This window comes from Neocloeon triangulifer, unplaced genomic scaffold, assembly GCF_031216515.1.
Source record: "Neocloeon triangulifer isolate White Clay Creek 2 clone unplaced genomic scaffold, ASM3121651v1 ptg000012l, whole genome shotgun sequence".
In the NCBI taxonomy this organism is placed as follows: Eukaryota; Metazoa; Arthropoda; class Insecta; order Ephemeroptera; family Baetidae; genus Neocloeon; species Neocloeon triangulifer.
In genome coordinates this window covers 636,276-664,267 of record NW_026775554.1, presented here as the reverse complement: position 1 = coordinate 664,267, position 27,992 = coordinate 636,276, and the positions used below count along the sequence as shown (strand labels likewise).

The following is a 27,992-nucleotide window of genomic DNA, read 5'->3' as shown; positions in this document are numbered from 1 at the left end:
CCTGTCCACCCCCGTCGGCCCCGTCGGCCTGTTGATGGCCCAAAACAGATGTGACACTACTTTTTCCCTCTTTCTCGTACGTGGAACTGCAGTTTTATCGCTTTTTTCGAAATGTTTCTGCCGAAAGGACGGACTTGTCGTCTCGTTGACGGACGCCGACGCCAATTTTCCTTCAACTGAGCAAATTTTCCAAACATCTCACGGTAAATATTCGCCTGAAAATTTACATACTTTTTGAAGTTCCAGAACAAACATTATAGTTTCCGATAGTTTCATTACACGTATGACATGTTTATGTATCTGTGCTTTGCACGTGAAAACATAATAATTAAATTCTTCAGTCATTAATAATTAATTCAATTTCTTGCACAGATTTTTTAAAATAATTCAAAATATTTTTGTCTAATTTTTACTCCTTTTAAAACTTTTACCACTTTAATTTTTTATTTTACATGATATTAAATTAATTTCCAGGCAATTGACTGAGAAAAATTCGCCACCATGGGAGGCCAGGTGATCACCCTGGCGAACAGCATTATCGGAGTCAGCATTTTGGCCATGCCCTTTTGTTTCAAGCAGGCAAGAGTTCCTGTTTTCCTCAAAGTGATAAAAAAAAAATAACATTTTTCAATTTGCAGTGTGGCATAATTTTATCAGTCCTGCTGCTTTTGTTCAGCAACGTTTTGACGAGGCTTTGTTGTCACTTCCTGGTCAAGTCGGCCTTTCTCGCTCGCAGAAGGAACTACGAGTTTTTAGGTAATTTCCTCCCTTTGTTTTTTTTTTTCAATAAAAATTTTTAATGAAATCTCCCCCAGCATTCCACACGTTCGGGCCGACGGGCAAGTTGGTCGTCGAACTGAGCATCATCGGATTCCTGTTGGGAACCTGCATCGCCTTCTTCGTGGTCATCGGAGATCTCGGCCCGGACATTCTGGCCAAAGCTTTCAATTTGGAAAACTCGCCCAAGTTGAGACCCAGCGTTTTAGTTGGTTCGAATTTTTTGAATTTTATTAATCCGTAAATATATTAAAAATCTACGTCCGCAGTTTTGGCACTTTGCGTTGTTCTTCCTCTTGGTCTCCTCCGCAATGTGGACAGTTTGAATTTTGTCTGCACAGCAAGCGTCCTCTTCTACCTCTGTCTGGTTTTAAAGGTTTCATTCAAGTCTTAAATTTTAATAGTTAATTTTGAAAATTTCTTCAGGTCATAAGTGAAGCCACGCCTCATCTCTTGGCCTCGGACTGGCTCGAACATGTCAACCTGTGGCGGCCGGCGGGAATTCTGCAGTGCGTCCCCATCTTTTCGATGGCTCTTGCTTGTCAAACGTGGGATTTGCTTTTATAAATTTTTCTCTTAGGTGTAAAATATGTTCTAATTTCAGTCAAGTTTTTGAAATTTACGACACTCTTCCCGACGCCAGTCCATCTCGAATGAATGAAATTGTTCAAGCTGCGGTCAATATGTGCACAGGGGTGTACATAAGCATGGGATTTTTCGGATATGTCGCTTTTTGCACCACAAATTTCACAGGTAATTATTTCATACCAAGGGTGAAATCATGATTGTCAAACCAATTTGATTTGTCGAAAAACTAAAAATATGGGATTATCTTTGTTGCCAATTAAAATAAATGTATGCTCTTTTCACTAGACTTATATAACTTATCACGCCTGACAACTTTGTTTTTGAATATTTTTGTGTAGGTCAAAGGTTGAGGTCATTAATTTGCAAATTTAACACTTAAACTCAATTTTCGTGGTAGAGGGAAAAATGTAGCTCTAAGTGTGGAGAACAAAATATTTGATTTTTTTAATTTATATTTTTAATTGAAAATTAAAAAACTACAAATTTGCTATTCTGCAATGTAATTAATGTTCAAACAATTCAGTTTCTGTCAGAGATACGCAAAAAAAATTGTAAGAACAAAAAGTGTTTCTTTTGACCTATAACCTATCCAAATATGTATCTATCATGCAGGTCAGTTCACTGAAGGTCATTTACCTTGGTGACCTTTAACCTAGAGAATCGATTTTGCTAAATATTAGTGCTTGAAAAAAATATACTTTTGAAATTTTCAACCTGATTTCACCCATAATTTTAATGCATAATTACATTAAAATATTAATAATTAATACATTTTAGGAAATGTGATGCTGAGTTTTTCTCCTTCGATGGTCACTGATGTGATGAAGCTCGGTTTTGTTCTTTCCCTGGCGTGCAGTTTTCCGCTGGTCATTTTCCCCTGCAGGGCCAGTTTGTACTCTCTCCTCTTCAAAAGGGTAAAATTCTTCTTAAAATTAAAAAAAAAAGCTAAAATTTACAAATTGCAGGTGTCGTCGTGGCATCCGGAAGTTGTGAGCGGGCCGACGCACATTCCCGAGACGCGCTTCAAGTGTCTGACCCTGTTTCTGGTGACGGTGTCCCTGCTGGTGGGGCTCCTGCTGCCCAACATTGAGCTCGTGCTGGGCCTGGTGGGGTCCACCATCGGCACCATCATTTGCCTGCTGCTGCCGGCGCTCATGTTCACGAGGATGGCGCAGAAGTACTCGAGCGAGCGGCTCGTGGCCCAGGTCATCTTCTTCATCGCCGCCGGCATTTTGGTCCTGAGCACGTACGCCAACCTCTACGCCGCCGACAAAGCCACGACCGGAGAGATGAGCGCGGTCGTCAGTTTTAAACCGCCAGAGTTGAAAAAGGGAATGCAGCAGATCGACCTGAACAACATCAACGAACCTAAAAGTTGGTTTTGAATTAATTCAAGGATTTCTTTTGTAAATTTCGCTTCAGTTGTTTTAGGAAAAGGTGTGATTGGAAGTTTGAAGGACTCGCCAAAAAGCAGGGTTGAAGTTATTAAAGAGGATTTGGAAAAGAAACTGAAGAAGAAAAAGCCCGAAACGGAGAAGAAAGGTTTTTTTTAATTATTATCATTTTGAAATTTGTTGTGACTTAAAATTTCAAGCAGAAGATATGATTCGAGTTGAGCCACCAATTCCTCAGGAACCGAAGGAAACTCCTAAAGAGGAACCAGTTGAGAAGGAGAAAAAACCTCCTGAAGAACTCAAGGTTGCAGAAAAAGCACCGGAGCCTCAGAAAGTGGCCAAGGAAGAAGTTGCCGCCCCTCCCGTGCAAGTCGAAGCTGTCCCTGAGGTTTCGGAAGAAAAAATAATCAAACCTGTTGAAGAAAAGGTTCCACAAGTGAAAACTGTTGAGAAGCCTCATGAGCAGGTCTTTTGGTTTTCATTTGTTGAAAATGTTTTCTGATTGAGATTTCCTGCAGGTTGCTGCTGATGCAATTTTGAAGGACGAAAAGGAGCAGGCCGAGGAAGAGCCAAAGCACGTCGACTCTGGGGCTGAGGCCAAACTTTTGGAGAAACTTGCCGAACACGAGCAGAAGCAGCAACAACTTCTAGAAGAGCAGCAGCAAATCAGAAAAGAGTTGGAGGAGCACAAGAAGGAAAAGGAAAATGAGGTTTGCCAGTTTTTCATACAAATTTCTGTCAGAATTTAATCATCAATTCCAGGCCAATCAAAATGAGATCGAAGAGAAGCCGAAACCTCCCAGGCCTTTCAAGAAATCTGTTAAGGTCGACGCTCTGAATGCGATCAAACAACCTGTGCCGAAGGTCAAGGACCCTGTTAAAAAGGTCGAGGCTGAAGAAGTAAAGAAGTCGTTTCTCGCTAAAAATGAAGAGAATCAAAACATTGGTCAAATTGTGGATGGTCTGCACAAACTTACTAAGGAGTTGAAAGGTTTGTTCAAAATTTAAATAAAAACTCAATCAATTATTTACAAAATTTCACAGAATCCATTGCCGAGATCAAAATGCAGCAGGAGGACAACAAATTAAGCAAAGCCGACATCAAGCCTGTCGGAGCCCTTCTTGAGGCAAAGAAGGCGAGAAACGCGGCTGACAATGAAGTTCTGCCCAAAAGAACAAAGCGGCAAGTGGAATCGACCGTCGAGGCCCTGCCTGTCTCAAATGTTACCTCAATGGTCGAGTTGAAAGTGCCGCAGCAACTGACCGTGTCCGAGGTCAAGTTGGCGGACGTGCAGCTCAACTCGGACCAACCCTTTGACGTCAAACCCATCACCAGAGACTTGAAAACGGTAGAAGAAAGTTTGAATAGTAATAAGGAGAATTAGCAGTGGCGAATGAGAAATTCGGGAATCTCTTGTGAAAAATCTGAATGGTTGTGTCTCCCTTACCATTTGAATTCTTGTGATTTAGTGCTTCCAACTGATTATTATTTTTACCCAGAGATAAAGTGGCGGAGAAAGACGATTTGCTTGCATTCCAAAATAAAATTAATTTGCAATTTTTTATTTGATTGTTTTCTAGATCCTGCACAAGTACGACTCGGCGTTGGATTAGTGTTAGGGTGGCAGAAAAGCGCAGGTAGGACTTGACACGTTTATTATTTCGTAATTAGATTGCTTTGCGGGGTACAATTTTTTATTTCAACGTTAGGCAACCTGTGCAACATCCGAGACGTGCGGGTTGCATACATAAAAAAAGACCCCTATTGATCGATTGACCGCGAAAAGGTCGACGGCCGCGAGCGACGCGATCAGGCCGACGATGATAAAACGGAGGCGTAAATTGCGTACAAACCTGCTTTGCAAATTTTCCAAATTCCTTCAAATGCAGATCGAGCGCCTTCCTCGATCGGCGCGGCGAATCAGATTCTCAGCCCCGCCAGAAACACTGCACACCACAAAGTGGTTTGACAGTTTTAAAAAGTGCATCTGCAATCAAACTATGCAGTATAAAATTTCTATTCTAAAATCATAAGAATTATAAGAAACATCAATAACATTTACTTTTATTGGAAAAATTAAGACTACACTAAAAATAATTGCGAAAATCGTCACTAAACTCTTCCATGGCAGTTCAAGTTGTGAGTAAAAGTTGCGTAGAAAATTTAGGGCCAAATCTTGGCGCCTGGGAAATAGTCTATAATTAACAACTAATTACTAAATATCTGGGAAATATTATCTCGAAATTACCCTGTTTATTCCGACATGCTAAATTGTCATGCAATTATTAGGAATTAATGATTTCTCATGATGACAAATTAATTATTGGATTTGCGAATCGATTTCTACATCGCATTATTAGTAATGAAACTGATTTGTCGTAAGTTTTACACACCCTTATTCGAGGTTTTATTATAATAATTAGCTCGTTTTGAATCCATAATTTCAATTAATTTGATAGAGCAGCAAAAAGTAGGTGAGCCCGATCTCCATCAACTGAAAATTTAATTTTAAAATAGAGCAAAAAATTCACTTAATTTTAAAATTGACTCACGACGAGGAAAGTGACCATGTTGAGCGAGTAGAAGGGCCCGACCATGAATCCCAGCTTCAACTGCGCCATGCTGGACATGATGCTGACGTCCTGCACCAAATCCGGTCCGTAGTTCCACCAACTAATCGCCATGCAGTTTGTGCTCACCAGTTCGCCCTTGAAACATGTTTGTTTTTAACATTTGATTGATTTTTTGAAAATATTGTTGCCTCGGACGTGACCGTGTCCGCGTGCCAACAAGCAAGTCCCAGGTACAGGGCGGTCGTCACGATGTTCTGGATCAGCGCCTTGATCATGATTGGGTACTCGTTCGGCAGCTTCAAAGGAAACTCAATGTCATTGAATTTTACTTAACAATAGAACTTTCAAAGAACTTGAAACGTTCAAAAGTCGATCAGAGCCGAAACTGTACCTTGACAAAGTAATAGCTGACGGCGCAGAGTGAGTAGAGGAAACTCCACACGTCCAGCAGCATGACCAAGGCGAAGATGGCGTTGATGTGGCGGACAAAGTGGATGCACCGCTGGTGCTGCTGGACGGCGTACCTGACCACGTCGGCCATGTCTTTGTTGCTCAACATGGCAAAACGCTCGTCGTCGTCGCCGCTCCGGACGGCGGCGATTCGCAAAACGCGGTTCAAGTGCTGCAGCATCTTGGAGGCGAAACTGATGAGCGAGATGACCAGGGCAGCGAATCCGTAGACCAGGTAGCCGAGGGCGACGACCGATGCCACCTCCGCCGTGTTGATCGCGCCTGTCCCCAGAAGAAAAACAAATTTTGATTTATCCGGCACTTCTTCATTTAATTTGGGCTTGGATGAATTGATTTGGATAAAATTTGGCTTTCAGTGTAGAGAGAAGAAGTTCCGAAGTATTTAGAACAATTATCAAAATTGTCTTTTTTACAGGGGCTCAAATTTTGGAGCTTAAAAAAAGGAGATATGGAAAATTGAAAATATCTCGGTTTCTGTGAGAGATAAGTGTAAAATTAAAAGGTCCAAATTTTTTAGAAACGAGGCGATCTTCAACTTTTGCTATGGTGCCCAAGGTCGCAGGTCAAAGTTCAAGGTCACTTTTTCCATAATTTATTTTTAAATTTACTGCCAAAGTATCTATTTAATAAATATTTTGAGTTTAAAAACAGTCAAAAGTTTTTAGTTGGGAAAACTTCATAAAAATTGGCATTAGTATCTTGTTCCGTTTTCAATTTATTAAGGGTCAAAGGGTGAAAAACGTGGTTTTTTGAGCTTTTGCAATACACGATAGCATTTCATTGACCGTTATTTTCATCAGATTAGAGCTAAAATAAGATTTTTTTCTTATAATGTTCCTGCTGACGTCCTCTTTCAAAAAAGGTGTCACACTTACTGGAAAACGATATGAAAAGGTCACTAGGTCACCGAGGTCAATGACCTTTTGTGGCCTGGTCAGCATTGTGTAATACATGGTTTGAAAAAACTTGTCAAGGAGATCATTTTTTGTCATCATACTTTTTGTACTATGTCTCACAGGAAAAATGTTAGGTTTGAAAATTTACACTCAAAAAAGCTCAAAACTCCAAATTTGTTTTACTTTCGAATACAAACCAATGATCCACTGCTCGAGCTCGAGTCCTCGGGGCAGCCAAATGGGGATGAGGATTTCTTCATTGGGGTAGGTGTTCATTTCGGCGACAATCAAGGCGGGCACGTTTTGCAGCAACGAGCACACGACGAGCAGAACCAGCAACCACGGCGTTTTGCCCACGTCCCGATTGTAAATTTGCACTTCCGGTTTGAGGACGGCAGGGTAGGGCACGTCTTTGGTGGTGGCTGAGAAAATGTGCATCAGGGAAATCTTCAGTTTGCACATGGAGCTGGCCTTGAAGAGGGCCATGAAAATTCGCAAGGGCACCATCAGGCTGAGGATGAAAAGAGGCAAAGTGTCCTCCGGCGTCGTCAAGATCTTGACGGTGGCCAAAATGGCGAGCACGGTGCCGCTGAAAAACACCACGTTGCCGTAGATTTTGCTGAGAACGACGCCGATTCTTTTCAAGCTGCGGCAAATTGCTCCGCGCAGAGACAAAGAAGAAGAAGGTCGCTTCTCTGGCTCGTCGAATTGAAATTCTACGGCGGACATGAGCACCTCGCTCACCACAAAGTGCTTGGATTTCTTCAAGGTGTAGTGAGGCATGACGTGTGCGACAAAAGTTTCAAGCTGAAACATAATTAAAAGAGAATTAACTTGTTTCAACTTTGAATAATATCAATTTGAAAGTTTTAATTTTTTTTCTGTTGCTCGAAGAAATGTTTGAAATCACTAAATGCCGCAACATAATCATGATAATAAAAAAAAAAATATGCTCGTTACTCAACCAAAATAGTCCAAATTGATTAAATAACCGATTATTTGTGTTGAAAATATTAATGTGCGCTAAATCATATAAATTTCCAAGAGAAATTAAGCTACCTTCTCAAACAACTATATAAGCAAAAAAGTTACTCGAAATATTTGATTATTTCTCTGCAAAATTGACCAATGTTTTGGGGTAGATAAAATAATGATGAATATGGGATTGATTCAACTTGTTTCCAAACGTTGAGCGCTGCGAGTGAACTCACATTTTCCTCTGCCCTTCAGAAATAAATAGAAATTAATATTCCTGTGGAGGGATTAAAGGATCCTTGCAAGCTGCGCATAATTCTCACGCTACGGTAATAAGTTCGCGACACGCACCCAATCACTTATAAATTGAACCCTCCCACTCTACATTAATAAATTTGAGTTTGTTTTTCAAACGGTACTGATTGTGAGGATAAGAACCTAAAATTCTTGACGAAAGTGTTTTGTCAGAATTGAAGGAATGAATTTTAGGAAGGGAAATAATTGCAAGATCATCATTTTTAAACAATTCAAAACCGATTTTATTAAATAAACATCATTTTCAAATAAGCCACTGAACCACGGTGCGGTGTTGAAATAGCCGCAGCGGTCAAGCACGTCGCACCTGCGAAATAAAAAAATGCGCGTTCAATTTGTATTTTATTTGAATTAAGCGAGTTGCGCTCTCACTGCTCGTTCTCATGCCGCGTTGGCGAAAGTTTAGAATTATAAATCATTATTTGCATCATAAACAGTGCAATTATTAAAATGTTCAAAAGGAAGCTCAATATCTAGGTGCAATAAAATATTATTGTACGCAGAGAGGGATCCTTTTCAGCAAAAACGCTCGCGTCAGACTGATGGCGTCGGTCGTTTTGTTGTACTTGCGTGGTCATAAATTTTGGATCCGTGACTTGCAAAATAATATATATAGTTTTGTAAAAATTAAAAATTGATCAAATTGTAAGTATTTTTCGGTGAATTATTTTGAATTTCGCGGAAAATTTCATTCAAAAAACACAGATTTTGGTACCTTTGACCACTGGTTGGGAAAAATAGGCCATTTCCGCCGGCAGAGAGGCCGATTGCGTAAATTAGTTCGGAAGCCTTAAAATTGATTTGACCAGATGCTTTGATGCATTAAACCTCAAAATACTTAAACATTTCTCACTGGGGCCAATAATTAAAAATAATTCGGAATACATTTTGGCCTAAATCGAACAGTTAGCGCAAAAAAGCTTGAACGTCAAGCCTTATATTTCATGCTCTGCTCTTTAAAGGAAAACCTGAATAGATTAGAAAATCATGCTCGCCCTAATTCAATTTTGACATAAAAAACAATAAAAGCATTTTCAAGTTGTTGCCTTAACTTAGCTGAATATGAACAATTAATTTTTGCAAGCATTGAAGGAGTTTTCAAAGACAGGTGAGTCAGTAATCGGTGAAGTCCTTACAATTCAAATTTTGCACAAATCTGGTCTTTTTCATTGGTTTTTTGCGCCTAAATAATGAAATATTTTGACAATTTGCTGACCACGGTTTGAGCAGTTGAATCGTTTCGTCGGCAGAGAAAAATTAAGCGCCGTATTTTGAACCTCTCAATAATTTCACGCGCGCATGATTTTGTATCTTATAGTTCGATGGAAAATTCGGACGTCATTTCGTGGAAATGCGTGCGATTGTGGAAGGTGTGCCGGAAGTCAAAGTTTTCACAAATTTAATTTTTGACACCTCAAATTTCTATAACTTTTAATTCCAAAGTGATATTTTGGTCTTTTGTAACTTGCAAATAGCTCTGTTTCCATTGGTGACTTGAAATTCGCATAAGTTACAATCTATGACATATTATTATAAATTTAATTCAAGCGCATATCTTTTAACGCATCATAATAGCCGGGAGAAGATTTTGTTTCTTTTTTCAAAAAGGTTCAAATTTCTACAGTTTGAAATTTGTATTATTTTATGCGGTTTTTAATTGCGGTTCACGTTAAAGTGGATCACGAGTTTTTGTTACGTTGATAATTAAAAGTTGGATTGTTTGGTCGATTAACAGCCAAAGAAGTTCTTTTATTCATTATTTCTCTAATTTGTCCACTGTTGACGAATTTTATTTTGTAATAATAATTAATCATTAATGATAAAAACTGATTTGAAATATATCAATTTTGATAAGTAATTTCTCTGGCGCGTTTTAATTCTTGTTACTGTAAAGCTTTAAAATTTAATTAAAATGGGATATTTTTTCTAAAAAAATTAAAACTCGTGAGAAACATTGAAGAGAAGCAACTCCATCTTAAGACATTGAAAGAAAAACATTTTTGTTTCAAACTCAAAACTAATATTTTATTTCGCCTTATTTTCTTTAAATTTATTCAAATGAACAAGAGAGGTCGTCAACTGGCAATTGGACGTTTCCCGTAGCTAATTACGTCAGATAAGTGACGGTGGTGTTGAAATAGCCGCAGATTTTCAAGTTGGCGGCAGCGGTGGTGCACGCCGCAGCTGAAATGAAATTTAAATTTAATTGCAAACCGTTAAAAAACAAAGGATATCCGCGTTTCTCACTGGTCGTTCTCAGCGTCGGCGGACACGACTGCGAAAAGTTGAAAATTATAAATCATTTGAATCATAAACCGTGCATTAAATAAAAGTTTGAAAAGGAATAAATACATCGAGAGGGGTCCTTTTCAGGCACTGCATCAGCAAAAACGGACGCGTCAGGCTGGTGGCCGTCGACGTGCTGTTGTACGGCGTCGTCATTGTTTTCGGCACCATGGCTGCGGAACATTTGTTAAATTACTGCTATTTCTGAAAAGCACTTTTATGACAAGCAAATCTTGCACATGAAGTCATAAATTTAATTCTTTCCGCACCTTCGACCACAGTTTTGCAAAGTTTGGTCATTTCTGCGGGCAGAGAAGCGGACGCGACCGCCGGGGGTGCGCCTGCGCTCAACATGTTTGCTGAGAAGGCAGGCGTGATCAGGGTGACGATGTTGTCGTAAATTATGTTGTCGCTCGCGTCGATCTGCCAAAATTGACGTAATTTTCAAGAAATCTAATAATTTGAATTTCAAAAAACCAAATTATTCTTCAATCGGAAGAGACATTCATTGACGGCCTGAAATACTCAAATTTTAAAATAAATTTGCATTAATAAAATTATTAAAAATCTTACGAAAAGCGGTCCAATCGCATTCTCTGTGAAACACGCCAATATTTGAATCCAAAATAGATATCATTTTTTTTTTAATTTACTTGTGGCCGTCGAATCGAACACGAAGTTGTTGTTGTTGTCGTAGAGCGAGTGGAAGTTGAAGTTGGTGAAGGTGAGAAGTCGGCGGTCGGACAAACCCTTGGTGCAAGTCGTGATTTCCGCGTCGGTGAAGAATCGGCCAACACTGCCCTTGCAACAGCTCTTCAGAACCTGGGCAAATTTGGTTAATCAAGAGAGAGAAATAATTCACGAGAATTAAAATCACTTCGAAATTCTGCTGGTTGCAAATTGGTGCTTTGGTGGTTGTGGGAGGCTTGGTGGTCGAGGGTTTCTTCGTGGTGGTGGCTTTTGGGGTGGTCGGCGGTTTGCTCGTGGTCGGTTTCTTGGTCGTGGTTGGTTTCTGGGTGGTCTGACTCAACACTGAAGAGGAAAAAAGGAATTAATCACGGTCAAGTTTTGAAATTTTTTTTTTAAATAATAAAATACCGTCGACGACCAGGAAGAGTAACTGCGAGTGTGAAAAATGATTTCAAACTTATTTCCAAGAGAGTTTTGCGGAATTATGCATTGGGATTTCCAGGGAATGATACTCACAATGGCGGTGGTGACCTGGCGGCGCATCATGGCTTTTGGTCCGTCGGTCTGCTCTGGGCGGAGGAAAGTTCCGCTCTCGTTTATATACCGACCGACCAGGGCTCGCATCAGGATGCGCGGCTGTCATATAAAGTTGCATGAACTGGGGCATTCCGCGCTTGAATTTTCCGTATCTGAGGGAAAATCTTCACAGCAGACATTTTGTCCAAGGTTTAGACTTTGGACAGGCCGGAAAGTGTGAAAATTATCACTCGGCGCGTCGCGTTTTGATTTAAAAAGCAGATTATGAAAACTCTTACCACATTTTTCCTGTCAAAATCATCAATATTTAATTGAATTAAAACGATAAACTAAAAAAATTTGACTCAAATATGATTGAAAAAGCATCAATTCTATAATTTTTAATTCATCAAACAGCCAATTTTTAGTCCTTTGAACGCTAATTTTCAAATCAACAATATTTTAAAAACCGCTTGTTAAATTTTTTTGAACATTTTTCATCCTGATACAAAAAGATTTGGCGCATCTTTCGGCTGTCTCGGATTTTTTGTCAGGTGGCCTATTTAAAAGGAGCATAAAACTTTTTATTTTGACTTTGGCCAGAGTAAATGACCGTTGGCCTAGAAACTTGGAGACCGTTAGGAAAAAAATCATTGGTTCATTAGCTCGATTGTCCCACCAAGGAAATTAAAAAAGCTTTATCCACATTAATTTGGCTGTAGTTTTTGTGAACCATTTTTATCTCTGGCGGCCATATTGGAATTTGACCAACTTGAATTATTTAAATAATTGCTGGGTATTGTGTGAAACTAAATATGAACTATCTTGATATTTATTTGCAGAAATCAATGAAATGAAAATACAAAAAAAATTATTTTGATATTCTCGGATATGCGACAAAATTTAAAAAGAAAACTGAAAAACCTCGTTTCCAGCCTAAAATCGAATTTTGTTTTCTCAAATTTACGCAGTGAACCCAAATTTCCCACTCATGGTGTCTAAAATATTAGTTTTTGAACGGATTTTTCTGCTTTAAAATGGTTTCACATCCTCTTTGAGCAACACTTAAATACTTAATTGTAAAAGAAGCAGCCAGAATTTGGCTAGAACTGGCCAATAGGTTAATTGTCTATCATTTTGACCGTGTTGCCATTGGCCAGGAGGATTTTTGCTAGCCCAATTCTGGCAAAAGATGAGTTTGGAAAGTGCATAAACAGAAACCACCTTTTCGCTTTTTTAGCACAATTTTTTAGTAAAAAACCCTTAATTTGTTTCACATCACTCCTTTATTTAAAAAGTTGAAAAAAATTAAAAATCTTGAATCATATCTATGTGAGATAAGTGACGGTGGTGTTGAAGTAGCCGCAGATTTTCAGGTTGTTGGCAGCGGTGGTGCACGTCGCACCTGCGAAGTAAAATTTATTATTTTTATTGCTTTTCAATTTGAAAAAGGCGAGTTCCGCTCTCACTGGTCGTTCTCAGCGTCGGCGGACACGTCTGCAAAAATCGAGAGTTATAAATCATTTGCATCATAAAACCGTGCATTAATTGAAACAATTAAGTTTGAAAGGGAAGCACGATAAAATTTAGTACATCGAGAGGGGTCCTCTTCAGGCACTGCATCAGCAAAAACGGACGCGTCAGGCTGGTGGCGCTGCTCGTTTTGTTGTACTGCGTGGTCATCAATTTCGGCACCATGGCTGCCGAAATTTTAGAAAGAAAAAAACAATTAATTTGTTTGATTTGCCTGTTGCAAAACGCAATGTTAAAAGAAGATTTGATAATGATATGTTCTAAAAGTAGTAAAAATTCCAAAAGAACTAAATGTGACACAAAAGTTTGCACCTTCGACCACAGTTTTGCAAAGTTTGGTCATTTCTGCGGGCAGAGAAGCGGAAGCGACCGCCGGGGGTGCGCCTGCGCTCAACATGTTTGCTGAGAAGGCAGGCGTGATCAGGGTGACGATGTTGTCGTAAATTATGTTGTCGCTCGCGTCGATCTGCCAAAATTGAATCGTTATTCAATAAAAATTATTATTTCATTCCAAATGTACGAGATTCTTCTTCCCTCGGAAAAGACATTCATTGACGGCCTGAAATATTCTATCGAGTTTTAGTTTTAATTAAAAAATAAATATTTCAATACGAAAAGCGGTCCTAGAGCATTCTCTGCAAGAAAAGAAGTAATTTTTAATCAAAAGTTTGATTCTTTTGCCATGATTTCTTTTACTAGTGGCCGTCGAATCGAAAACGAAATTGTTGTTTTTGTCGTAGAGCGAGTGGAAGTTGAAGTTGGTGAAGGTGAGAAGTCGGCGGTCGGACAAACCCTTGGTGCAGATTTTGATTTCCGCGTCGGTGAAGAATCGGCCAACGCTGCCTTTGCAGCAGCGTTTCAGCGGCTGAAAGAATTTCAATTAAAGCGCAAGACAATTACTTTAAAGCATTTTACCTCAAAGTTCTGCTTGTTGCAAATCACAGGCTTTGTGCTTTTGATTTTCCCCAAAGCTGCAGGGACATTTTTTGCCAAGGTGGTTTGACACGTTACTTTGAGCACAATGGGTCAATTAATGAACACAAATTTTAGCTAAAAAAAAAAAAATACCGTCAATAAGCAGGAAGAGCAGCTGTAATGCAGAATTTGAAACGGTTTTACTTGGAAATGGGGAAAGTTTTAGTGGAATTTTCGATGGGAATTCCAGTGAAAAAAAACTCACAATGGCGATGACGACGGACTCGCGGCGCATCATTTTGTCTGTCTGGCAATCGGCGTTTTATGCGAGCACGTCAAAAAGTTAAATAATTTTTCTACGCCGCGCGGAGGCAAAATTTTATTGTTTCCAACCGCGTCCTTTTGTACAAATGTGCAGGGAGGCCGGAAATTGTGTTAAAATTTCATCTAATCTTGAACTTTTTTTAACTGGGTCACGAAACAAAAGCTTCTTAGTTTAATTTATGGCTTCTGATAAGCACACTGATGTGGGAAATAAAATTTAAAACAGTTAAACTTCTTCATATTTTTATGATTTTTATTATAAAAACGAAATAAAAAATCATTCATGTACTTTTACTTTCAATTATTCATTTTAATAGTTTCTTAAGAAGTAGAAAACTTTTTTACGTGTTCTATTTAATTTAACAATCGTTCCACAAATTGAACAAGTTTTAATTGTAGGTAATGCTGGTGTTGAAAACTCGGCACATATTCAATATTGGCAGGTTTTTCGAGCAGAATGGGTCTGAAAATGTAATTTTTTTTTTTCATCAAAATGCCATAAATTGATTGGGAAAGAATCAAACCTTTCGGAGTTGCCAGCGACGGAGGACAATTCTGAATTTTTTTAATGGAATTAATTAAAATTTGAATTAAAAATTTTCTCACGTCCAGAAGAGTTTGGCGGACGCATTGGTTGAAAATGAGCGGTTCGACGGTGCAAGTGGCGCCACTTTTCGTCGTCACCGGCTCAGTCAAGTTCATCGCTATTGTTTTAAATTTAGTTTTTTTTTATCGTTTTGATGGATAAAAATTGCGTCAACCTAGGAGTTCTGCGCGGCACTTTTCCGTCACCACTTGCATGATGGCCGCGGGTTGCGTGGCGTCCCTGTACCTGCTCGGCACGGCCTTGGAAAAGTGTGCGGCCGCCAACGTGTAGTTGATTTTCCCGTCGCCACCGATCTGTCACACACGACAACAATGAAATTCAACATCAATCAAAATACGAATTGCGCACCAAATCGAATCCTTTGTAAACGCACTGCGTGATGCACTGTGAGAAATTTGTAATAATTTCGTTAAAAATTTTCAAATTTTACGCACGGCCACAGTTTGGAAGGCGTCGTCTGAAATTTCCAGAAAATTAAACAAATATTTTCAAAATATAATTTAAATGGAATAAGGAGAGTTTTGAATTGATATCGGACTGACCGTTGAGCATCTTTTGCACGTCGAGTTTGTTTTCATTGTCCATGAAGACGTAAATGTAGTAGCTGGCGTAGGAAAGGAGCCTCTTGTCCGACTTGTCCTCGGGAACGCAATCTTGGATGTTGCCGTAGGTGAAAAAGTTGCCCACGTTCTCCTTGCAGCACTTTCGCGTGTTCTGAATTATAAACAAACAAAATAATAATCAAAACTTTTAATTTAGAATAAAAAAAATACCGCCAATTTCGGTGCCATTTTATTGCAAAGCTCGCCGGAGGTTCCTTCGGCTTTCACGACGGCCGCTTGAACCTGCTTTCGTGGCTTGACCGCCTTCAAAATTGCCCTTCTCTTGCGATCACCTTGAAATATTTCGACAACAACTCTCAAACTGTAGAAAAAAAACACGAATTTTTTTATATTAAAAGTCAATTATTACCTAATTCGGATCCCAACGACGACTGAAGATTCAAATTTAAAACACCAAAATATTTGTAAATTTTAATAAAATCGCTAATGAATATCTTAATTTTACCGCTAATATGGCGAAAATCGCCAACATCAAAAGGTTTTTCATTGCTGCAGCCGTGGTGCTCACCCGAGTCCTAATGTCTAGGTCGACTGATCGACTCGCACTTTTATAACTGCAGCGACGTGACGTGTTTTCCCCAGCAATTTGACCTTCCAATGTGTTTTCCAATCAAAACGAATTTCGGGGAATGTGCGTAAACTTGACCCATTTCCACGTTGCAAAGCGATTTATATAAATTTTTACGTTCAAAATTTCACTTTTTTGCGCATTTCTATCCACAATAAAATTGTCATTTTTTACAGCAAGATTGATTTATTTATTCTTGAAAACGGTCAAATTTTCTAACATTAAATTAAATTTATTTGTTGAACTGCAGCAGAATTAGCAAGTACGTAACGGAGAGTTTGAGTATCTGAAAAACAAAATTAATTAATCAGAATTAAAAATTGAGAAACTATTTGGGTTTTACGGTGAGAAACGTTTTGAGGTTGAGTTTGTAAAAAGGGCCTGCTTTTAGATAGAGGGGGTCCCTGGCCCTGGTGGACATTATGCTGATGTCCAGCTCGAATCCCGGCATCCAATTCCACCAAGAGACTGAATTGCAGTTGACGCTCACTTTCTCACTCTGAAATTATTGAAGTGAATAAGTGTTTTGATTCAAATTTTTGCCCACCTCGTTGGAAATTTCGCTCGCCAAGTAGCAAATCGTGCCGTAATGCAAACAGGTGACCGCGACGGAGAACATCAAGATTGCCACTCTCAAAGAATACTCCTTTCAAAATAATAATAACAACAATAGTTTTAAGTATATAAGGTAAAAAACATACATTTAGTAAAAATTAGTAAAAAAACATATTTTCTTGAATTGGTCTGATTAATTAACAGATGAAGAAAATATTAATTATTTTTCTTGAAGATTGAAAATGAAATTATTAAAAAAAAAATAGCTATACAAGTAAAAAATAAATATCGAAAGTAAAACAAATTTAACTTTTTTTTAAATAAAACTTTCACGATTAATTGAACTCACTGACTGAATACTGTAGTAAATGACGCTGAGAATGATGAATATCATTCCCCACGTTTCCATCAGCATGACCGAACTGAAAATTTTGTTAATCCCGTCGACAAATCTGGCACACTTTCCTCGTTAAATTACAAAAATTAATCAACAATTAAATCAACCTGATGCATCTTTGGTGCTGCTGAATGGTGTAGTCAAGAATTTCCTTGACGTGCTGATTTTCTTCGGCCTCGATTTGCGGCCGCCTTTGAAACGTGATTTTGTAAAAGGGGCATTTTTTTTAATACTCTCAAGAAAAATTCCGGAGCCCTGAAAATGAAATCATGCCAAATTGGTTTTCAGATAATTTTGCTCCTCTCCCGAAATTTTCAAATGAAAATTTCATGGGCTTTTTCCGGGAAATCGAATTTCTGTAAAAACATGAAAATTTCAATATCTTTGCTTCTAATAAAAAATTACAGATAATCTTTTCAATTCCGTACGTAACTTTTTATACTGAACAACTTAAATGCTGACAACTTTTGCGTAGGTCAAAGGTGAAGATCACTAAATTACAAATTTCACTTTTGAACGCAATTTGTTGTTTATTCTACTCAAGTCATACATGAAAAAAAATTAAATTGGAAAAATGAGCAGAAAGGGTATCACAACTAGCAGAGGTCTGCTAAAACGCCCGACATCAAAAAGAGATCGGCCACCGCGTGAACCCACTCTATCAAAAAAAAAGAACAATCACGACGCTTTAAAATTGCTATTTAAAATTGCAATTTGTTAAAAGAAGCACACCTTCGATTTTTTTTCTAGGTTTAGGAAAAATGTAGCCCCAAGTATGAAGAACAATATACTCGATATTCGAAGTGGCATAATTTTGGTGAATATTAAAAATAAAAAAAATAAAACGGTAAAATCGCTATTCGACAATAGAAACAATTAATTTTCAAATAGCGATAACTTGGTTTCTGTGAGAGATACGACGAAAGTTGAAATGACAAGATGTGTTCCAAATTACTTTTCCTTTCAAACCATGCATAATTTCATCCAGATTTGATCGCACCGAAGGTTTTTGACCCAAATGACCTTAGACTTTATAATAAGGTGAACCAAAAATTGGCACAAAAATCAAATAAAAAGCTATTAGAGCAATGTTTGAATGATAAATCTTATTCAAAATATGTTTATAAGGTTTAAGGTCACGGAGGTCGGCAACCTTCGGCAACCAGACCTGGATGACCAACACATGGTTCGACAGAAAGATTGATTTGGAACACTCTTTTGCCATTTCAACTTTTGTCGTCTCTCACAGAAACCGAGCTATCGTTGCTTTAAAATTAATATCAATTTTGCCCAAATAGCGATTCTTACGTTTGAACTAAAGATAATGCGAACTTGAAAATGAAAATCAAGGGTTTTGTCCTCAACAATTGGGGCTATATGTTTATCTAGGCGAAGTAAAAATCTGCGGGTTGCTCATTAAAACATACCCAACAACATATTTAAAAACCAAAATTGGCATTTTTTCGTTATCGGGATTCGGCAATTGCCCTCGAAACTAAAATGAAAATGCCCAAAGAGATGAAAATGGCGAGCGATGCGTAAATTTATACTGCAGCATTTGAAGGGTGCGGTTCAAGTGTTGGAGGCTCTTGACGGCGATGACGAGCAGCGCGACGAAGAGTTGCGAAAAGCCCAAGTGGCCGACGGCGAAAGTGGCGATGGTGGCCGAGAGCGCCACGTTGGCCGCCACGGCCACGCCGCTCATCTCGGGCAAGAGGACGTCGGCCAGCAGTTCGCCGCGCACGATGTTGTGCTCGGGCGCCAACAGCCGCGACGCCACCACGCCCGCAGCCATCGACGCGAACGTCGCCACCATCATCGCCAACATCAAAAATGGCTGCCGTTGGCACGACCTGCGAAACTCCTGGGAATATCAAACATCAGAAACGTTGAGTTTATCTCCTGAAGGGCTGGAAAAATGGAGCAACTCATAAAATATAATTTATCAAAATTTAAGTCATTATCAACCAAATTAAACAATTATAATAGAAATTGTTTCGGAAATATGGTAAATAGATGCATGTTAAGAAATTTAATTCTAAAGACTATTTCGGAAAAGCAAATCTAGATGTTTGTCAAGAAAAACTTTTTAATATCAAGGTGAAAGCAGAAAATTTACAATTCCATACTTTATATAAGTCTATAAAAAAAATCTGAAAATTGATTTTCGAGATCCGCCACTCCGGCTTGGTTTTTAATTCCTTTATTCTGAAAGATCACTTTGTGTGTTTAAAAAACAAATCGCTTGCGAAAATATTAAGCGTTCGTCTTTATGAATGGGGCACAATTCGCAATTTTTCAATTAATTTTTTACCGAATTAAAAGCAAATCCAAAGATCTCTTTATACCAATATTAAAATCTAAAAATTATCAGTTTTTACATTTTTTTTTTAATTTCACAAACTAAAAAAAAAAATGAACCTATTTGTTGATATTTGAAAATTGATATTAGAGAAATTTCAATTTTGCCTCAACTTGGGGCACGACGGCCTCGGGGTGGGCGACGCCACTGAAGATTTCATCGACGATGGTGTTGATGTTGTCGACGTTTCTTGAGATGACGACGATTTTGATGGCCGAAGTGAGGACAACAACGACGACCATCTGCAGCATCTTGTCGGCGAGCGACTCGCGGTTGGTGAGCGCGCGGACGGTGCTGGCGACGACGACGGCGCCGCCGGCCACCAGCACGACGCCCTGGACGACGCCCTGCACCAGCCGCATCCACGTGCCGCAGGGTCGCAGGTTGACGCCGAGCAGCCGCAGGACGAAGCAGGGCGCGCGCAAAAACGGCCACGCGTCGATCTCGTACTCCATCCTATTGTGACGGAGAAAAGCTCAAAATTACAAAACTTGAATTAGTAATTCAACCAAGGGAAGCGACACCTGCCGTAATTATATACACACACGACGAGAGAGAATGCTTGAATCAATTATTCAGCAGCGGCTTCTGTTTGTTGACCTATTTATTTTTTTCTTCAAAATTTATTAAATGAAAAAGTTAATGCTTTTTGAGGTCAAGGTGAAACTCTGGATTGAATTATTTATTTTCAAATTAAAGGACAACAGAACCCAAGGTTATTCCTTTTTCATATATTTCAAAATATCCCACAAAACCCGAATTTTGGGAATTTTTTTCAAACGGTTTTTTCCTCAAAATTATGCTATGAAACTTAAAATGTTTAACTTCACCTGGGGCATGGTAAGTGATCAAGTAAGAATCGCAGAGTATAACAATCTAATTTTTATCATAAATTCTTGTCAATTGAGATGATAAAATGATGACATATGAAATCGATGCAAAATTTGCCTGACGAGTCCCTAATTTTCATACAAATTTGCACGAAAATTGATGTGGTTTTTACTTGAATTTGAGGAGCGATTTCGTGCAAATTGGTCCTTTTCTTCGAATCAGCGGCATTTGGGGCGATGCTGCGTTTCGGGGCGCACCGCTGTGCCGGTCTGCGGGCCCTGCACGGGGCGGGCCTCGTCCTCGGCTTCTGGATTCCGAGCCAGGCCGGGCCGGCCCCGTCGCTGCTGCTGCACCGCGTCTTCTCCGCCCTGCTGACGGTCGCGTTCGTCGGCCAGTCGCTCTTTTCGCTCTACATGACCGTCTGCTTCACCGTCGACGGCTACGTCACCGGCGTCCTCTACGCCGTCAGCCTCATCACCGTCCTCAAACACCTCTTCTCCATCGTCTACTTCCAAATACGCAGAAACCGCCTCGTCCAAATCTTCGCAGAACTCCAGGTTTTCAAATAAATTTTAATTTACTGAATTACTTGCGCATCGTTCAATTACTGAAGATGATTAAAAATTTATTAAAAAGTTAATTTATAATTTTATTAACAATTTTTAAATGAAAATATTTTGAAAATTCCTTCAAAAACCCCACAAAATGCTGCAGATATTGATTTGAAGCAATTTTTCACCACTGAAATCAAATATTATAATTTAAATTTTGAACAAACTTGATGATTTTTTTATCAATAACTTTCATTTTTTTTTTTTTTTTTAATTTAACTGAAAACGTTACTTTCACTTTTTGTTTGTTTGTGCGTTTTGACTAATCAATATTGTCAGGTGGTAATGGACAAGTACAACTACCCTTTCGTCGACCTGCAAAGGATGGCGCGGAGAGTCTCGTTCAGGAGTTTTGTGATTTACTTCCTCCTGCCGTCGGCTTACATCGTCCTGATGAGGAGCAACACCATCAGCTTGGTCGAAATTGTCCGCAACCCTGCTGAAAATAACGCGACCGAAATTTTTTCCCTCAACCAAAGCCTGGGCACCTTCAGGAGAGATTTCCATCGGTACCTTTTTTTAAAATTAATACAATTCCCAGTTAAATGATTTGATACAGATTTTTCAATCACCACTCGGAGAATTTGTTCCGAGTGGCCATTTTCGTGTCCACCATGTCGAACCTTCGCGAAATCGCGGCCAACGCGTTTCTGATGACGGCTTATTTGATCATTGCCGAGCAAATGGAAATCCTGACCGAGTGTCTGCGGCGAATTCTGTGGCCGCCCCACTTCTTAAAAGTGGACAGAATTTTTGGGCAAAAATTTGGAAAATCCGCGGTTAACCTGGAAGTGTGGCAGGAATTCCAACAAAAAACGGCCCGGTTTTTTATTTTCAGGAAAAAGTTATTGCAATTTTAAAGAAAGGAAATTTTTAGAGTTTTGGACGAAATCAACCGATTTTCTTCCCCAATCACGGTCATTTCAATCGGATCTTACGTCGCTTTACTCACTTTATCTGCTTTTGCACTGACAAAGGTAAAAATTAATACTTTATTTGAAGTTCTTCATTTAAATTTCAAAATCGATTAAGATGTTTTCGGAACCGGAATTCGCGACCAATTTCATGACCGGATGCATTCTTTACTTGACGGAGATTTATTTGTACTGCGAAGTCGGTCACCGAATCAAAAAGCAGGTGAGAACTATTTTCTAAAATAAGCAACGAAATTTAGCCAAATTATAATTATTGAATATGTTGTTTAGTTCGATAAATGCTATCAACGTCCTCAAAAACAACTTTGTAACAAGTTTAATTTGAGCACAGAACGATCTCAGTCACGCCTCTTGACATTATCTCTTGATAATGCACTTTATAAATTTTATAAGAGTTGATTGGAAATTTGTTCTCAAAGGTTTCTTGGGTACATCTTGACACACCTTTAACGAAACAATCACTTAATTAATTCTAGCCCTTAAAAAAAATGCCTGAACAATTAATCTGTTCTTTTCACAAAATTTAATTTAAATTTTGATTTAATTTAATTTGTTGTTGAAATTTTGAGGCGGACGCGATGGGCGACGTGATTTTTCACGGGCCGTGGCTGCGATTGGAGGCGCACGTGGTGCCCGTGGTGCATTTTCTCAGCCTCGACTGCCAACGCTCGTTTTCCGCCGTCGGCGGCCCCTTCTTCACCCTGTCCTTGGAGTTTTTCGCCACCGTCGTCGGCGCATTTTTCACCTACTTCATCGTCGCCGTTCAAATCAAGTGAAATTTAAACAAGAATCTCGTTTTCTTTTCTTAAAAATTTATTTTGAAAATTATTTTATAAACATTTCATTGCTGCGAGTTTTCGTACTTGAAGTTGCCGACGTTGTTGCCGACGGTCATGGTGTGCGAGCCGGTGGCGATCAGTTTGCCGCTGGCACAGTTGGTGATTTGCACGTCGACGAAGGTCATCGACCTGCCCGCCCTCTTCGTCTTGGCGTCGATGGTGATTTTGTCTCCGACCTTGGCCGCGCCCATGAACCTTTTTAATAAAAAGTTTATTTTTTTCACATTTTTTAAGAGAAAAATTGAATCCTGACGAGAGGTGCATGTCGACGGAGACCCCCGGGACGCCGCCCGACTCGGTCATCTGGGCCAGGTTGGTGACGCCGTCGGTGAAGGTGCAGATGAGGCCGCCGTGCAGGGTGCCGCCGCTGTTGGTGTGTTCCTGCTCGACCACCATTTCGGCCACGCACCGCCCCTGGCCCGCCGACACGATCGTCACCTTTTTTTTTTCTCAAAAATCTCGTTTGAAATTTGCAATTTCTTGCCACAAACTTTATCAAATGAGAGATAAGAGTTGAAATCTAGAAAGTTGTGCGATGCACTTCATATTAAAACTGCTCTTTTTGATAAGGTTGTTATCGATTTATGTGCAACTTATTTGCAGTCTTATCTGGGAAAGTTTTGCGATTTTTTTTTTTAATTTAATTTATTTTTGTCCTACCTTAAAATCTTTTATCTTCATTCATCATGAAATCTAATTTAATAATTATAAAACATTTCTCAATAGTTTTTTTTTTTCGGAAGTTTTAGCAAAATTCTTGCTAGTGGTGGTGCTGTTTTGTCAAAACAAAATTTTTTCAATTAAATTGTTTTCTACAATTAAATGTAAACAATGTGGTGAAATAAACAAAAATAACAATAAATTTCACTGGAAATTTTGTTAATTTCCAGCTATTTTAAATGATTAAATGAAATTCGCTGGCTTTGAGATTAATTTTCAAATGTGAGAGTTTGGTCTTTTTGTTAAAATTAAAAAAACTTTACCAAAGCAAAACATCCGCTTTTGAAAACTAATTTTTTTTTTTGAAGTTTTAATAATTTCTATTTATTCTGAAGGTACAATAGAAATCGTGCTTCTTATATAGCATTAAGTTGATTTACATCAAAAGGAGCAATTTTTTTTTTAAAACTACGAACAAATTTAAATTTTGACCACCATAATTGTAAAGACTTTGTTAAAAAAAATTCAAATTTTCTTCCTAAAATCATTGTATAAAAAAAATTCACGAAAATTATCGTGATTAAATTTTATAGTCGAATGAAAATGAATTGGAACCTTTTTGTAAGGGGCGTCGAATCCTCCCCTGGCGCTGGCGAATCTCACGACATCCCTGACCAGTTTGAGCGCGTTGGAAGTCGCGACTTGGGCGGCCATGGTTCTTTCTCCGCTGAGGTGACCGGGAAAGGCCTTTTTATTCTCCGCGATAAGTACGCGCGAGAGGAGGTAATCGCCTCTTGGGAATTTCCAACAGATGTTTTTGCGCACCTGAACCTACTTGAACGCGTATCAGAGAGGCCAACTTTAATTAGACTACATAAACACTTAGTAAGAAAAACCGTTTGCATATTTTTACAAAAACTGCCCGTTTACGCTCTCTGAGTAAGACTTAAAGAAGCATTTCGATTGTGCTTTATATAATAAGAAATAAATTTGTTTGGCTGAATTCCTTATTTTATCACACAAAAATGAAGAAATCAAGTTTTAATTTTCATACAATTCATTCATACCATCGATAAATCGTGAATTCTGAATAACTTATTCAAAATAAAAGTCAGTTGGCAGAAGAAACGATCGAGACAGGGCGAGCCTTCCGAAAGCAACGAATTCGCTGACACGTACTCGGAGGATCAAGAAAAGGGCTCGGTACGATTGTGGCGTAAATGATAATTGTGCATTTGCGTTTATCGTACACTTTCTTTGCATTCGTCGCTTATCTGTGCTGCAAAAATCCTCCACGGGCTTTCTTTGTTCACTTTGGCCCCCTTGAACAACGAGAGATGCAACCTGCTTGGCAGTGAATTTGCGCGGGTTGCCTACCGCAGACTTTTGTTTTACTAAAAATGTGCTATACCGTTGAATCTTTTCTGATTGCGAATTAAGTGCAATGATAAATGTTACAGACCAAATTAAAGTTTCAATTACTTTTAGCACTTTTTCTTGCTAAATTTATCTGCATCATGTTCCTCACTGAAGTTTAAAGCGATATCTATTTAAGTGGAAATTCGTTATACATTAAAAAAGATTTCAAATCTACCAACTTTCAATAGCAACTGAAGTTGAAAATTTGCCTGACGTTATTAAATTCTAATTAAAAATTTGTGTGGAGAAAATTGATCGATTTTACTGACTTGATTAGAGACTCGTCAGTGCTGGGCATAGAGCCTTGGCGTAATTATCAGCGGCGGCTGCTCCTCTGCACGACAGGGACCTCCTCCCTTTCAGCCCTCTTCAGGGGCCACCTCGACGGACGCTTATGTCTCCGTCCAAAGTGCCGTTCAACAGGCGCGGCCACGGAGGTCGCTCAGGCTGTTGGCAGAACTGTTGGAAAAACTCCCGACTTGAAATTGAATTTGCTGTACAAATATAATCTAATTGGTTGAAAAAACTATGAAATTTGATTTTAAGGGCGAATTGCCCAAATGCATTTAGCTACTCGAAATATAGAACCACATAACATACGCGTCAATTTGCTAGGAAGAAACCGCGGCCTCGCGCGCGCCAGATCAAATCTCGCATGAAATTACGAGCTCCGGAAGGACACGGTGGGTTTAAAATTGGACGCAGGCCAACGGCCACTCAAATCGTGGAGGGTTTGGCCGCCGAAACATGTGGAATACAGTAGAAATAAGTACTTTTTAATCAATTAACTGATTTAAGATTACTTCTAAAACGCCAATTTTCCTTGTTTTCCTCATTAAAAAAATAATATTAATATTTTGGCGCAGAAAGGCAGAAATCCCTGTTTACTTTATTCTTGCGCTTTCCTCAAGTGTTCCATTGTCCCAAAGAGTCTCAGCGCCCTGTATTCTTTCTTATTTTGAGAGAATAATAAATCAGAATTGTTTAGTTCGATTTGTGTTTTGGATGCTTAATCATAAAATAATAACTAATGAAAGTAACTTTTGTGTTTTCACATTTTTGTTTTATAGCCATTTTTTATTTACAAATTAGAAAAAAAATCAACACACAACTCTAAGGAAATTATGTAGCATACAATTAAGAAAGCAACACAAAAATCCTTGAAGATCGAGGACTTTATGAAAGATAGTCAATAGATTGCAATTCGCTCTAGTAAATCATGCATGTTAAAAATAAAATCTCATTTCTTTGATGCAAATTTGACATTTCGCTTCACGATGCTTTGATTTAACATGTCCATACTTTAAAACCTTTTTTAGTACAATAAATTAATGCAGCCTGAAAGAATTGCAACTGTCGGCTTCAAATGAAATTCGTTAACATGAGCGTTTCCCTCCTTGACAGATTCAAAGTATTTACAGCATTGATAATTACTTCAAATTGAAACATCTGCATGAATAGTCTTTAAATGCCGAAACCAGTTTGCTACATTTTTTCCGCAGTAGCAGCAATTCCCGTCTAACCGTGATGCTCAACATCGGTACTCTCTTTTTCTTGACTTGGCAATTTTTCAAAAAAAAAAAAACCAACACTGCTGCCCTTTTCAAGCTGAAATTATTTATTCATAAGTGTTTTTCTTGTGATTTTAATATAATTGAATAATTCTCCGCACCTGCGTAATTTTTATACAGGTGTTGAGCATTTTTGTCGGCGTCTTTTCTGGCCTTCAAACGTAATAGTTTAATTCTTGCTGCGATAAAACCTGCAAAATGTTTTTTTTTATTGCTTTAACTTTTAAAAATGCATTGTACGTTCCGGTACGTTCACGAGCAAAAGTACCAAAATCTTTTAATCTGAATTATAATCCAAGTCATTTATTCTTTATTGTTTCTGTTCACATGTTGTGTGATGTGCAGGCATCAGGGACCTGGATGTGGATGTCGAGTTCTTAGAACTTCCCAGTTCCCAGTCAGTCCGAAGCATCTCAGGTGCCGTCGATATGAGCAGATCTCGCTCGGGTGCCGCCGCCGCCGCCTCGCAAAGGCTCTTTTATTCCGGATATCGTTGGACGGAACTTTTGCACATGCTGCGACGGTGATTTTGTGAAAATGCAGAATCTCCACACAATCTGCTTATCTGCCTCTGAGGTATGCTTCCGTGTCCACATAATTTTGTTAATTACTAATTTCTTCAGAGTTCCCATTTTATATACGAAGAGAAATTTTACTCCCGAATTTACAATTTATGTCGGGTTATATTTTCCAACGGCATTAATTTTTTTTTTGTAATTTTACGATCAGCTTGCGATAAATTTTTATTCAAAAAATTGTATCGATTAGATGTTTTGCTCAAATCGAATCCCTGCTTTAATGGCTATTTATGTAAATTTAATTTTCATTTCGTTTTGATTCACAGAGTTCATGAATCTCTTTCCGCTGCAATTGGGGAAGACTTCTGATGCGGCCAATCGAAAAGAGGCGGCGCCGATGTCCTGATGCACTGCCGGAGAATGCAAAAACTGTTGGCCGAATAAGTGGAGACGCACCCAGGGATTTCGACGTGGACATTTAACATAATATAAAACTGAGCAGGTGATTGATTCATTATGATTTGAAATGGTTTTGTGAATTAGAAGTAAAAAAAGCAATAATGAGATTAAAGAATAAAAATCTTTTCTGAAGGTTATTTTGTTATTTGCTTCTTTATTTAATTTTTTTTTGTCCAACTAGATTTGATTATTATGCTTATATGAAAGTTAAATCCATTGAAAAAATATTTGTTCACAAATGAAATTGTTTTATAGAAATCTGTCTTTTTCTTCTCCCTTTTATGATGGAAGAAAAACTTTGATTCTGTCTAATGTCAACCTCAGCGTTTAATTTCAGATCAATAATCGTGAGGCCCTTGGATGTTGCTACAGGTTGCCTATCGAACCTGTCATTTTCCCATCAAGTCCCGGGATGAAAGGACCAAGGTGATTCAACTGAAGCTCAATCTCATGAAAATTACATAATAAATTTAATTCTGCAAATAAATTTGAATAATCTTTTATTTTTTTAGGGAAATTTGGCGCTGACATTGCTCAAATGAAGGACTCGGCCCAGTTTCGAGGCAGACTTGGTGTTGAGCATAATAGTGCCCTTAAAATACCTTTTCTGCTCGGCCCGGAGCGATCGAGGACAAAGCCGAGGCGCTGGCGTGCAAGTGTGTTCCATTCGGGGCATCTGAGAGTTTGCAACGACTGAACTGAAAATTTTGTTTAAAAGCTGTGCCTCCTTTAAATTAATGATCTGTATTTATAGTTTCGAACATACAAAAATTCTGATTGAAA

The 27,992-nt window shown here is 38.7% G+C and overlaps 8 protein-coding genes across 16 annotated transcripts; 2 read left to right on the top strand and 6 right to left on the bottom strand.

Annotated features, from left to right (window-relative positions):
• Positions 1–19: 19 nt before the first annotated feature.
• On the top strand, positions 20–27,975 carry LOC132198190 (putative sodium-coupled neutral amino acid transporter 10). Of its 6 annotated transcripts, XR_009441970.1 has the most exons (19): positions 20–203; positions 475–579; positions 639–756; positions 816–989; positions 1,047–1,153; positions 1,204–1,325; positions 1,382–1,530; positions 2,143–2,279; positions 2,331–2,739; positions 2,788–2,907; positions 2,960–3,225; positions 3,278–3,469; positions 3,522–3,750; positions 3,804–4,108; positions 4,341–4,397; positions 26,578–26,808; positions 27,077–27,252; positions 27,534–27,635; positions 27,722–27,975. XR_009441970.1 is itself a non-coding variant. In XM_059622066.1 (16 exons), the coding sequence occupies exons 2-15, from the start codon at positions 502–504 to the stop codon at positions 4,371–4,373; spliced, it is 2,439 nt and encodes an 812-aa protein (XP_059478049.1). In that variant the 5' UTR covers positions 20–203; positions 475–501; the 3' UTR covers positions 4,374–4,397; positions 18,569–18,587. The 6 variants fall into 6 exon arrangements, 5 of the variants coding, with proteins under 5 accessions (XP_059478049.1, XP_059478048.1, XP_059478047.1 ...); XM_059622066.1 differs by lacking the exons at positions 26,578–26,808; positions 27,077–27,252; positions 27,534–27,635; positions 27,722–27,975 and adding an exon at positions 18,569–18,587; XM_059622065.1 differs by lacking the exons at positions 26,578–26,808; positions 27,077–27,252; positions 27,534–27,635; positions 27,722–27,975 and adding an exon at positions 16,444–16,462.
• On the bottom strand, positions 4,952–7,814 carry LOC132198194 (uncharacterized). Of its 2 annotated transcripts, XM_059622070.1 has the most exons (5): positions 7,666–7,814; positions 6,898–7,507; positions 5,725–6,065; positions 5,313–5,629; positions 4,952–5,254 (listed from the first exon to the last, which is right to left on the bottom strand). In XM_059622070.1, exons 2-4 carry the CDS (start codon positions 7,481–7,483, stop codon positions 5,456–5,458), a joined length of 1,101 nt encoding a protein of 366 aa, XP_059478053.1. In that variant the 5' UTR covers positions 7,484–7,507; positions 7,666–7,814; the 3' UTR covers positions 4,952–5,254; positions 5,313–5,455. The 2 variants fall into 2 exon arrangements, with proteins under 2 accessions (XP_059478053.1, XP_059478052.1); XM_059622069.1 differs by lacking the exon at positions 7,666–7,814 and having other exon boundaries at positions 6,898–7,575.
• On the bottom strand, positions 9,991–11,571 carry LOC132198195 (uncharacterized). The gene is made up of 10 exons (XM_059622071.1): positions 11,483–11,571; positions 11,375–11,396; positions 11,154–11,308; positions 10,930–11,098; positions 10,850–10,872; positions 10,754–10,792; positions 10,546–10,699; positions 10,343–10,449; positions 10,238–10,265; positions 9,991–10,174 (listed from the first exon to the last, which is right to left on the bottom strand). Exons 1-10 carry the CDS (start codon positions 11,510–11,512, stop codon positions 10,098–10,100), a joined length of 804 nt encoding a protein of 267 aa, XP_059478054.1. The 5' UTR covers positions 11,513–11,571; the 3' UTR covers positions 9,991–10,097.
• LOC132198197 (uncharacterized) lies at positions 12,721–14,329 on the bottom strand. The gene is made up of 10 exons (XM_059622074.1): positions 14,196–14,329; positions 14,084–14,105; positions 13,931–14,025; positions 13,712–13,880; positions 13,628–13,650; positions 13,536–13,574; positions 13,328–13,481; positions 13,076–13,182; positions 12,952–12,979; positions 12,721–12,887 (listed from the first exon to the last, which is right to left on the bottom strand). The coding sequence occupies exons 1-10, from the start codon at positions 14,226–14,228 to the stop codon at positions 12,811–12,813; spliced, it is 747 nt and encodes a 248-aa protein (XP_059478057.1). The 5' UTR covers positions 14,229–14,329; the 3' UTR covers positions 12,721–12,810.
• On the bottom strand, positions 14,504–16,048 carry LOC132198196 (uncharacterized). The gene is made up of 10 exons (XM_059622073.1): positions 15,930–16,048; positions 15,834–15,855; positions 15,635–15,756; positions 15,404–15,575; positions 15,296–15,318; positions 15,210–15,245; positions 15,016–15,154; positions 14,861–14,958; positions 14,779–14,809; positions 14,504–14,717 (listed from the first exon to the last, which is right to left on the bottom strand). The coding sequence occupies exons 1-10, from the start codon at positions 15,969–15,971 to the stop codon at positions 14,644–14,646; spliced, it is 759 nt and encodes a 252-aa protein (XP_059478056.1). The 5' UTR covers positions 15,972–16,048; the 3' UTR covers positions 14,504–14,643.
• LOC132198333 (uncharacterized) lies at positions 16,285–17,601 on the bottom strand. The gene is made up of 4 exons (XM_059622311.1): positions 16,957–17,601; positions 16,600–16,698; positions 16,396–16,551; positions 16,285–16,338 (listed from the first exon to the last, which is right to left on the bottom strand). The coding sequence occupies exons 1-4, from the start codon at positions 17,020–17,022 to the stop codon at positions 16,285–16,287; spliced, it is 375 nt and encodes a 124-aa protein (XP_059478294.1). The 5' UTR covers positions 17,023–17,601.
• LOC132198192 (uncharacterized) lies at positions 20,051–23,346 on the top strand. Its single transcript, XM_059622067.1, has 6 exons — positions 20,051–20,754; positions 21,088–21,317; positions 21,368–21,631; positions 21,686–21,785; positions 21,841–21,945; positions 22,313–23,346. Exons 1-6 carry the CDS (start codon positions 20,434–20,436, stop codon positions 22,517–22,519), a joined length of 1,227 nt encoding a protein of 408 aa, XP_059478050.1. The 5' UTR covers positions 20,051–20,433; the 3' UTR covers positions 22,520–23,346.
• Positions 22,303–24,014, bottom strand: LOC132198198 (acyl-coenzyme A thioesterase 13-like). 3 transcript variants are annotated; one of them, XM_059622075.1, is made up of 3 exons: positions 23,858–24,014; positions 22,836–23,020; positions 22,303–22,777 (listed from the first exon to the last, which is right to left on the bottom strand). In XM_059622075.1, exons 1-3 carry the CDS (start codon positions 23,954–23,956, stop codon positions 22,585–22,587), a joined length of 477 nt encoding a protein of 158 aa, XP_059478058.1. In that variant the 5' UTR covers positions 23,957–24,014; the 3' UTR covers positions 22,303–22,584. The 3 variants fall into 3 exon arrangements, with proteins under 3 accessions (XP_059478058.1, XP_059478059.1, XP_059478060.1); XM_059622076.1 differs by having other exon boundaries at positions 22,836–23,102; positions 23,858–23,983; XM_059622077.1 differs by having other exon boundaries at positions 22,836–23,031; positions 23,858–23,972.
• Positions 27,976–27,992: the final 17 nt, after the last annotated feature.

Bases quoted from the DNA above. Each gene is read 5' to 3' on its own strand.
- LOC132198190 (XM_059622061.1), top strand. From the start codon at position 502: ATGGGAGGCCAGGTGATCACCCTGGCGAACAGCATTATCGGAGTCAGC. The intron at 1,154-1,203 runs GTTTCATTCAAG...AAATTTCTTCAG, and splicing joins ACCTCTGTCTGGTTTTAAAG to GTCATAAGTGAAGCCACGCC. The intron at 3,470-3,521 runs GTTTGCCAGTTT...CATCAATTCCAG, and splicing joins AGAAGGAAAAGGAAAATGAG to GCCAATCAAAATGAGATCGA.
- LOC132198194 (XM_059622069.1), bottom strand. From the start codon at position 7,516: ATGTTTCAGCTTGAAACTTTTGTCGCACACGTCATGCCTCACTACACC. The intron at 6,066-6,897 runs GTTTGTATTCGA...TTCTGGGGACAG, and splicing joins GCTCGAGCAGTGGATCATTG to GCGCGATCAACACGGCGGAG. The intron at 5,630-5,724 runs GTACAGTTTCGG...TTTCCTTTGAAG, and splicing joins TCAGCTATTACTTTGTCAAG to CTGCCGAACGAGTACCCAAT.
- LOC132198195 (XM_059622071.1), bottom strand. From the start codon at position 11,512: ATGATGCGCCGCCAGGTCACCACCGCCATT. The intron at 10,793-10,849 runs GTAAGATTTTTA...TGAGTATTTCAG, and splicing joins ATGCGATTGGACCGCTTTTC to GCCGTCAATGAATGTCTCTT. The intron at 10,700-10,753 runs GTTTTTTGAAAT...CAATTTTGGCAG, and splicing joins TCCGATTGAAGAATAATTTG to ATCGACGCGAGCGACAACAT.
- LOC132198197 (XM_059622074.1), bottom strand. From the start codon at position 14,228: ATGATGCGCCGCGAGTCCGTCGTCATCGCCATT. The intron at 14,026-14,083 runs GTATTTTTTTTT...TTGTGCTCAAAG, and splicing joins GCTCTTCCTGCTTATTGACG to TAACGTGTCAAACCACCTTG. The intron at 13,651-13,711 runs GTAAAAGAAATC...CTTTTCTTGCAG, and splicing joins TTTCGATTCGACGGCCACTA to AGAATGCTCTAGGACCGCTT.
- LOC132198196 (XM_059622073.1), bottom strand. From the start codon at position 15,971: ATGAAAAACCTTTTGATGTTGGCGATTTTCGCCATATTAGCG. The intron at 15,319-15,403 runs GTCAGTCCGATA...TGGAAATTTCAG, and splicing joins CGTGCAAAAGATGCTCAACG to ACGACGCCTTCCAAACTGTG. The intron at 14,810-14,860 runs GTGAGAAAATTT...AAAAAAATTCAG, and splicing joins TCCGCCAAACTCTTCTGGAC to AATTGTCCTCCGTCGCTGGC.
- LOC132198333 (XM_059622311.1), bottom strand. From the start codon at position 17,022: ATGCTGATGGAAACGTGGGGAATGATATTCATCATTCTCAGCGTCATT. The intron at 16,699-16,956 runs GTGAGTTCAATT...TTATTTTGAAAG, and splicing joins TTTACTACAGTATTCAGTCA to GAGTATTCTTTGAGAGTGGC. The intron at 16,552-16,599 runs GTGGGCAAAAAT...CAATAATTTCAG, and splicing joins CGAGCGAAATTTCCAACGAG to AGTGAGAAAGTGAGCGTCAA.
- LOC132198192 (XM_059622067.1), top strand. From the start codon at position 20,434: ATGCTGCGTTTCGGGGCGCACCGCTGTGCCGGTCTGCGGGCCCTGCAC. The intron at 20,755-21,087 runs GTTTTCAAATAA...CAATATTGTCAG, and splicing joins AAATCTTCGCAGAACTCCAG to GTGGTAATGGACAAGTACAA. The intron at 21,786-21,840 runs GTAAAAATTAAT...AAATCGATTAAG, and splicing joins CTGCTTTTGCACTGACAAAG to ATGTTTTCGGAACCGGAATT.
- LOC132198198 (XM_059622075.1), bottom strand. From the start codon at position 23,956: ATGGCCGCCCAAGTCGCGACTTCCAACGCGCTCAAACTGGTCAGGGAT. The intron at 23,021-23,857 runs GTTCCAATTCAT...GAAAAAAAAAAG, and splicing joins TCGACGCCCCTTACAAAAAG to GTGACGATCGTGTCGGCGGG. The intron at 22,778-22,835 runs GTCAGGATTCAA...TTTATTAAAAAG, and splicing joins TCCGTCGACATGCACCTCTC to GTTCATGGGCGCGGCCAAGG.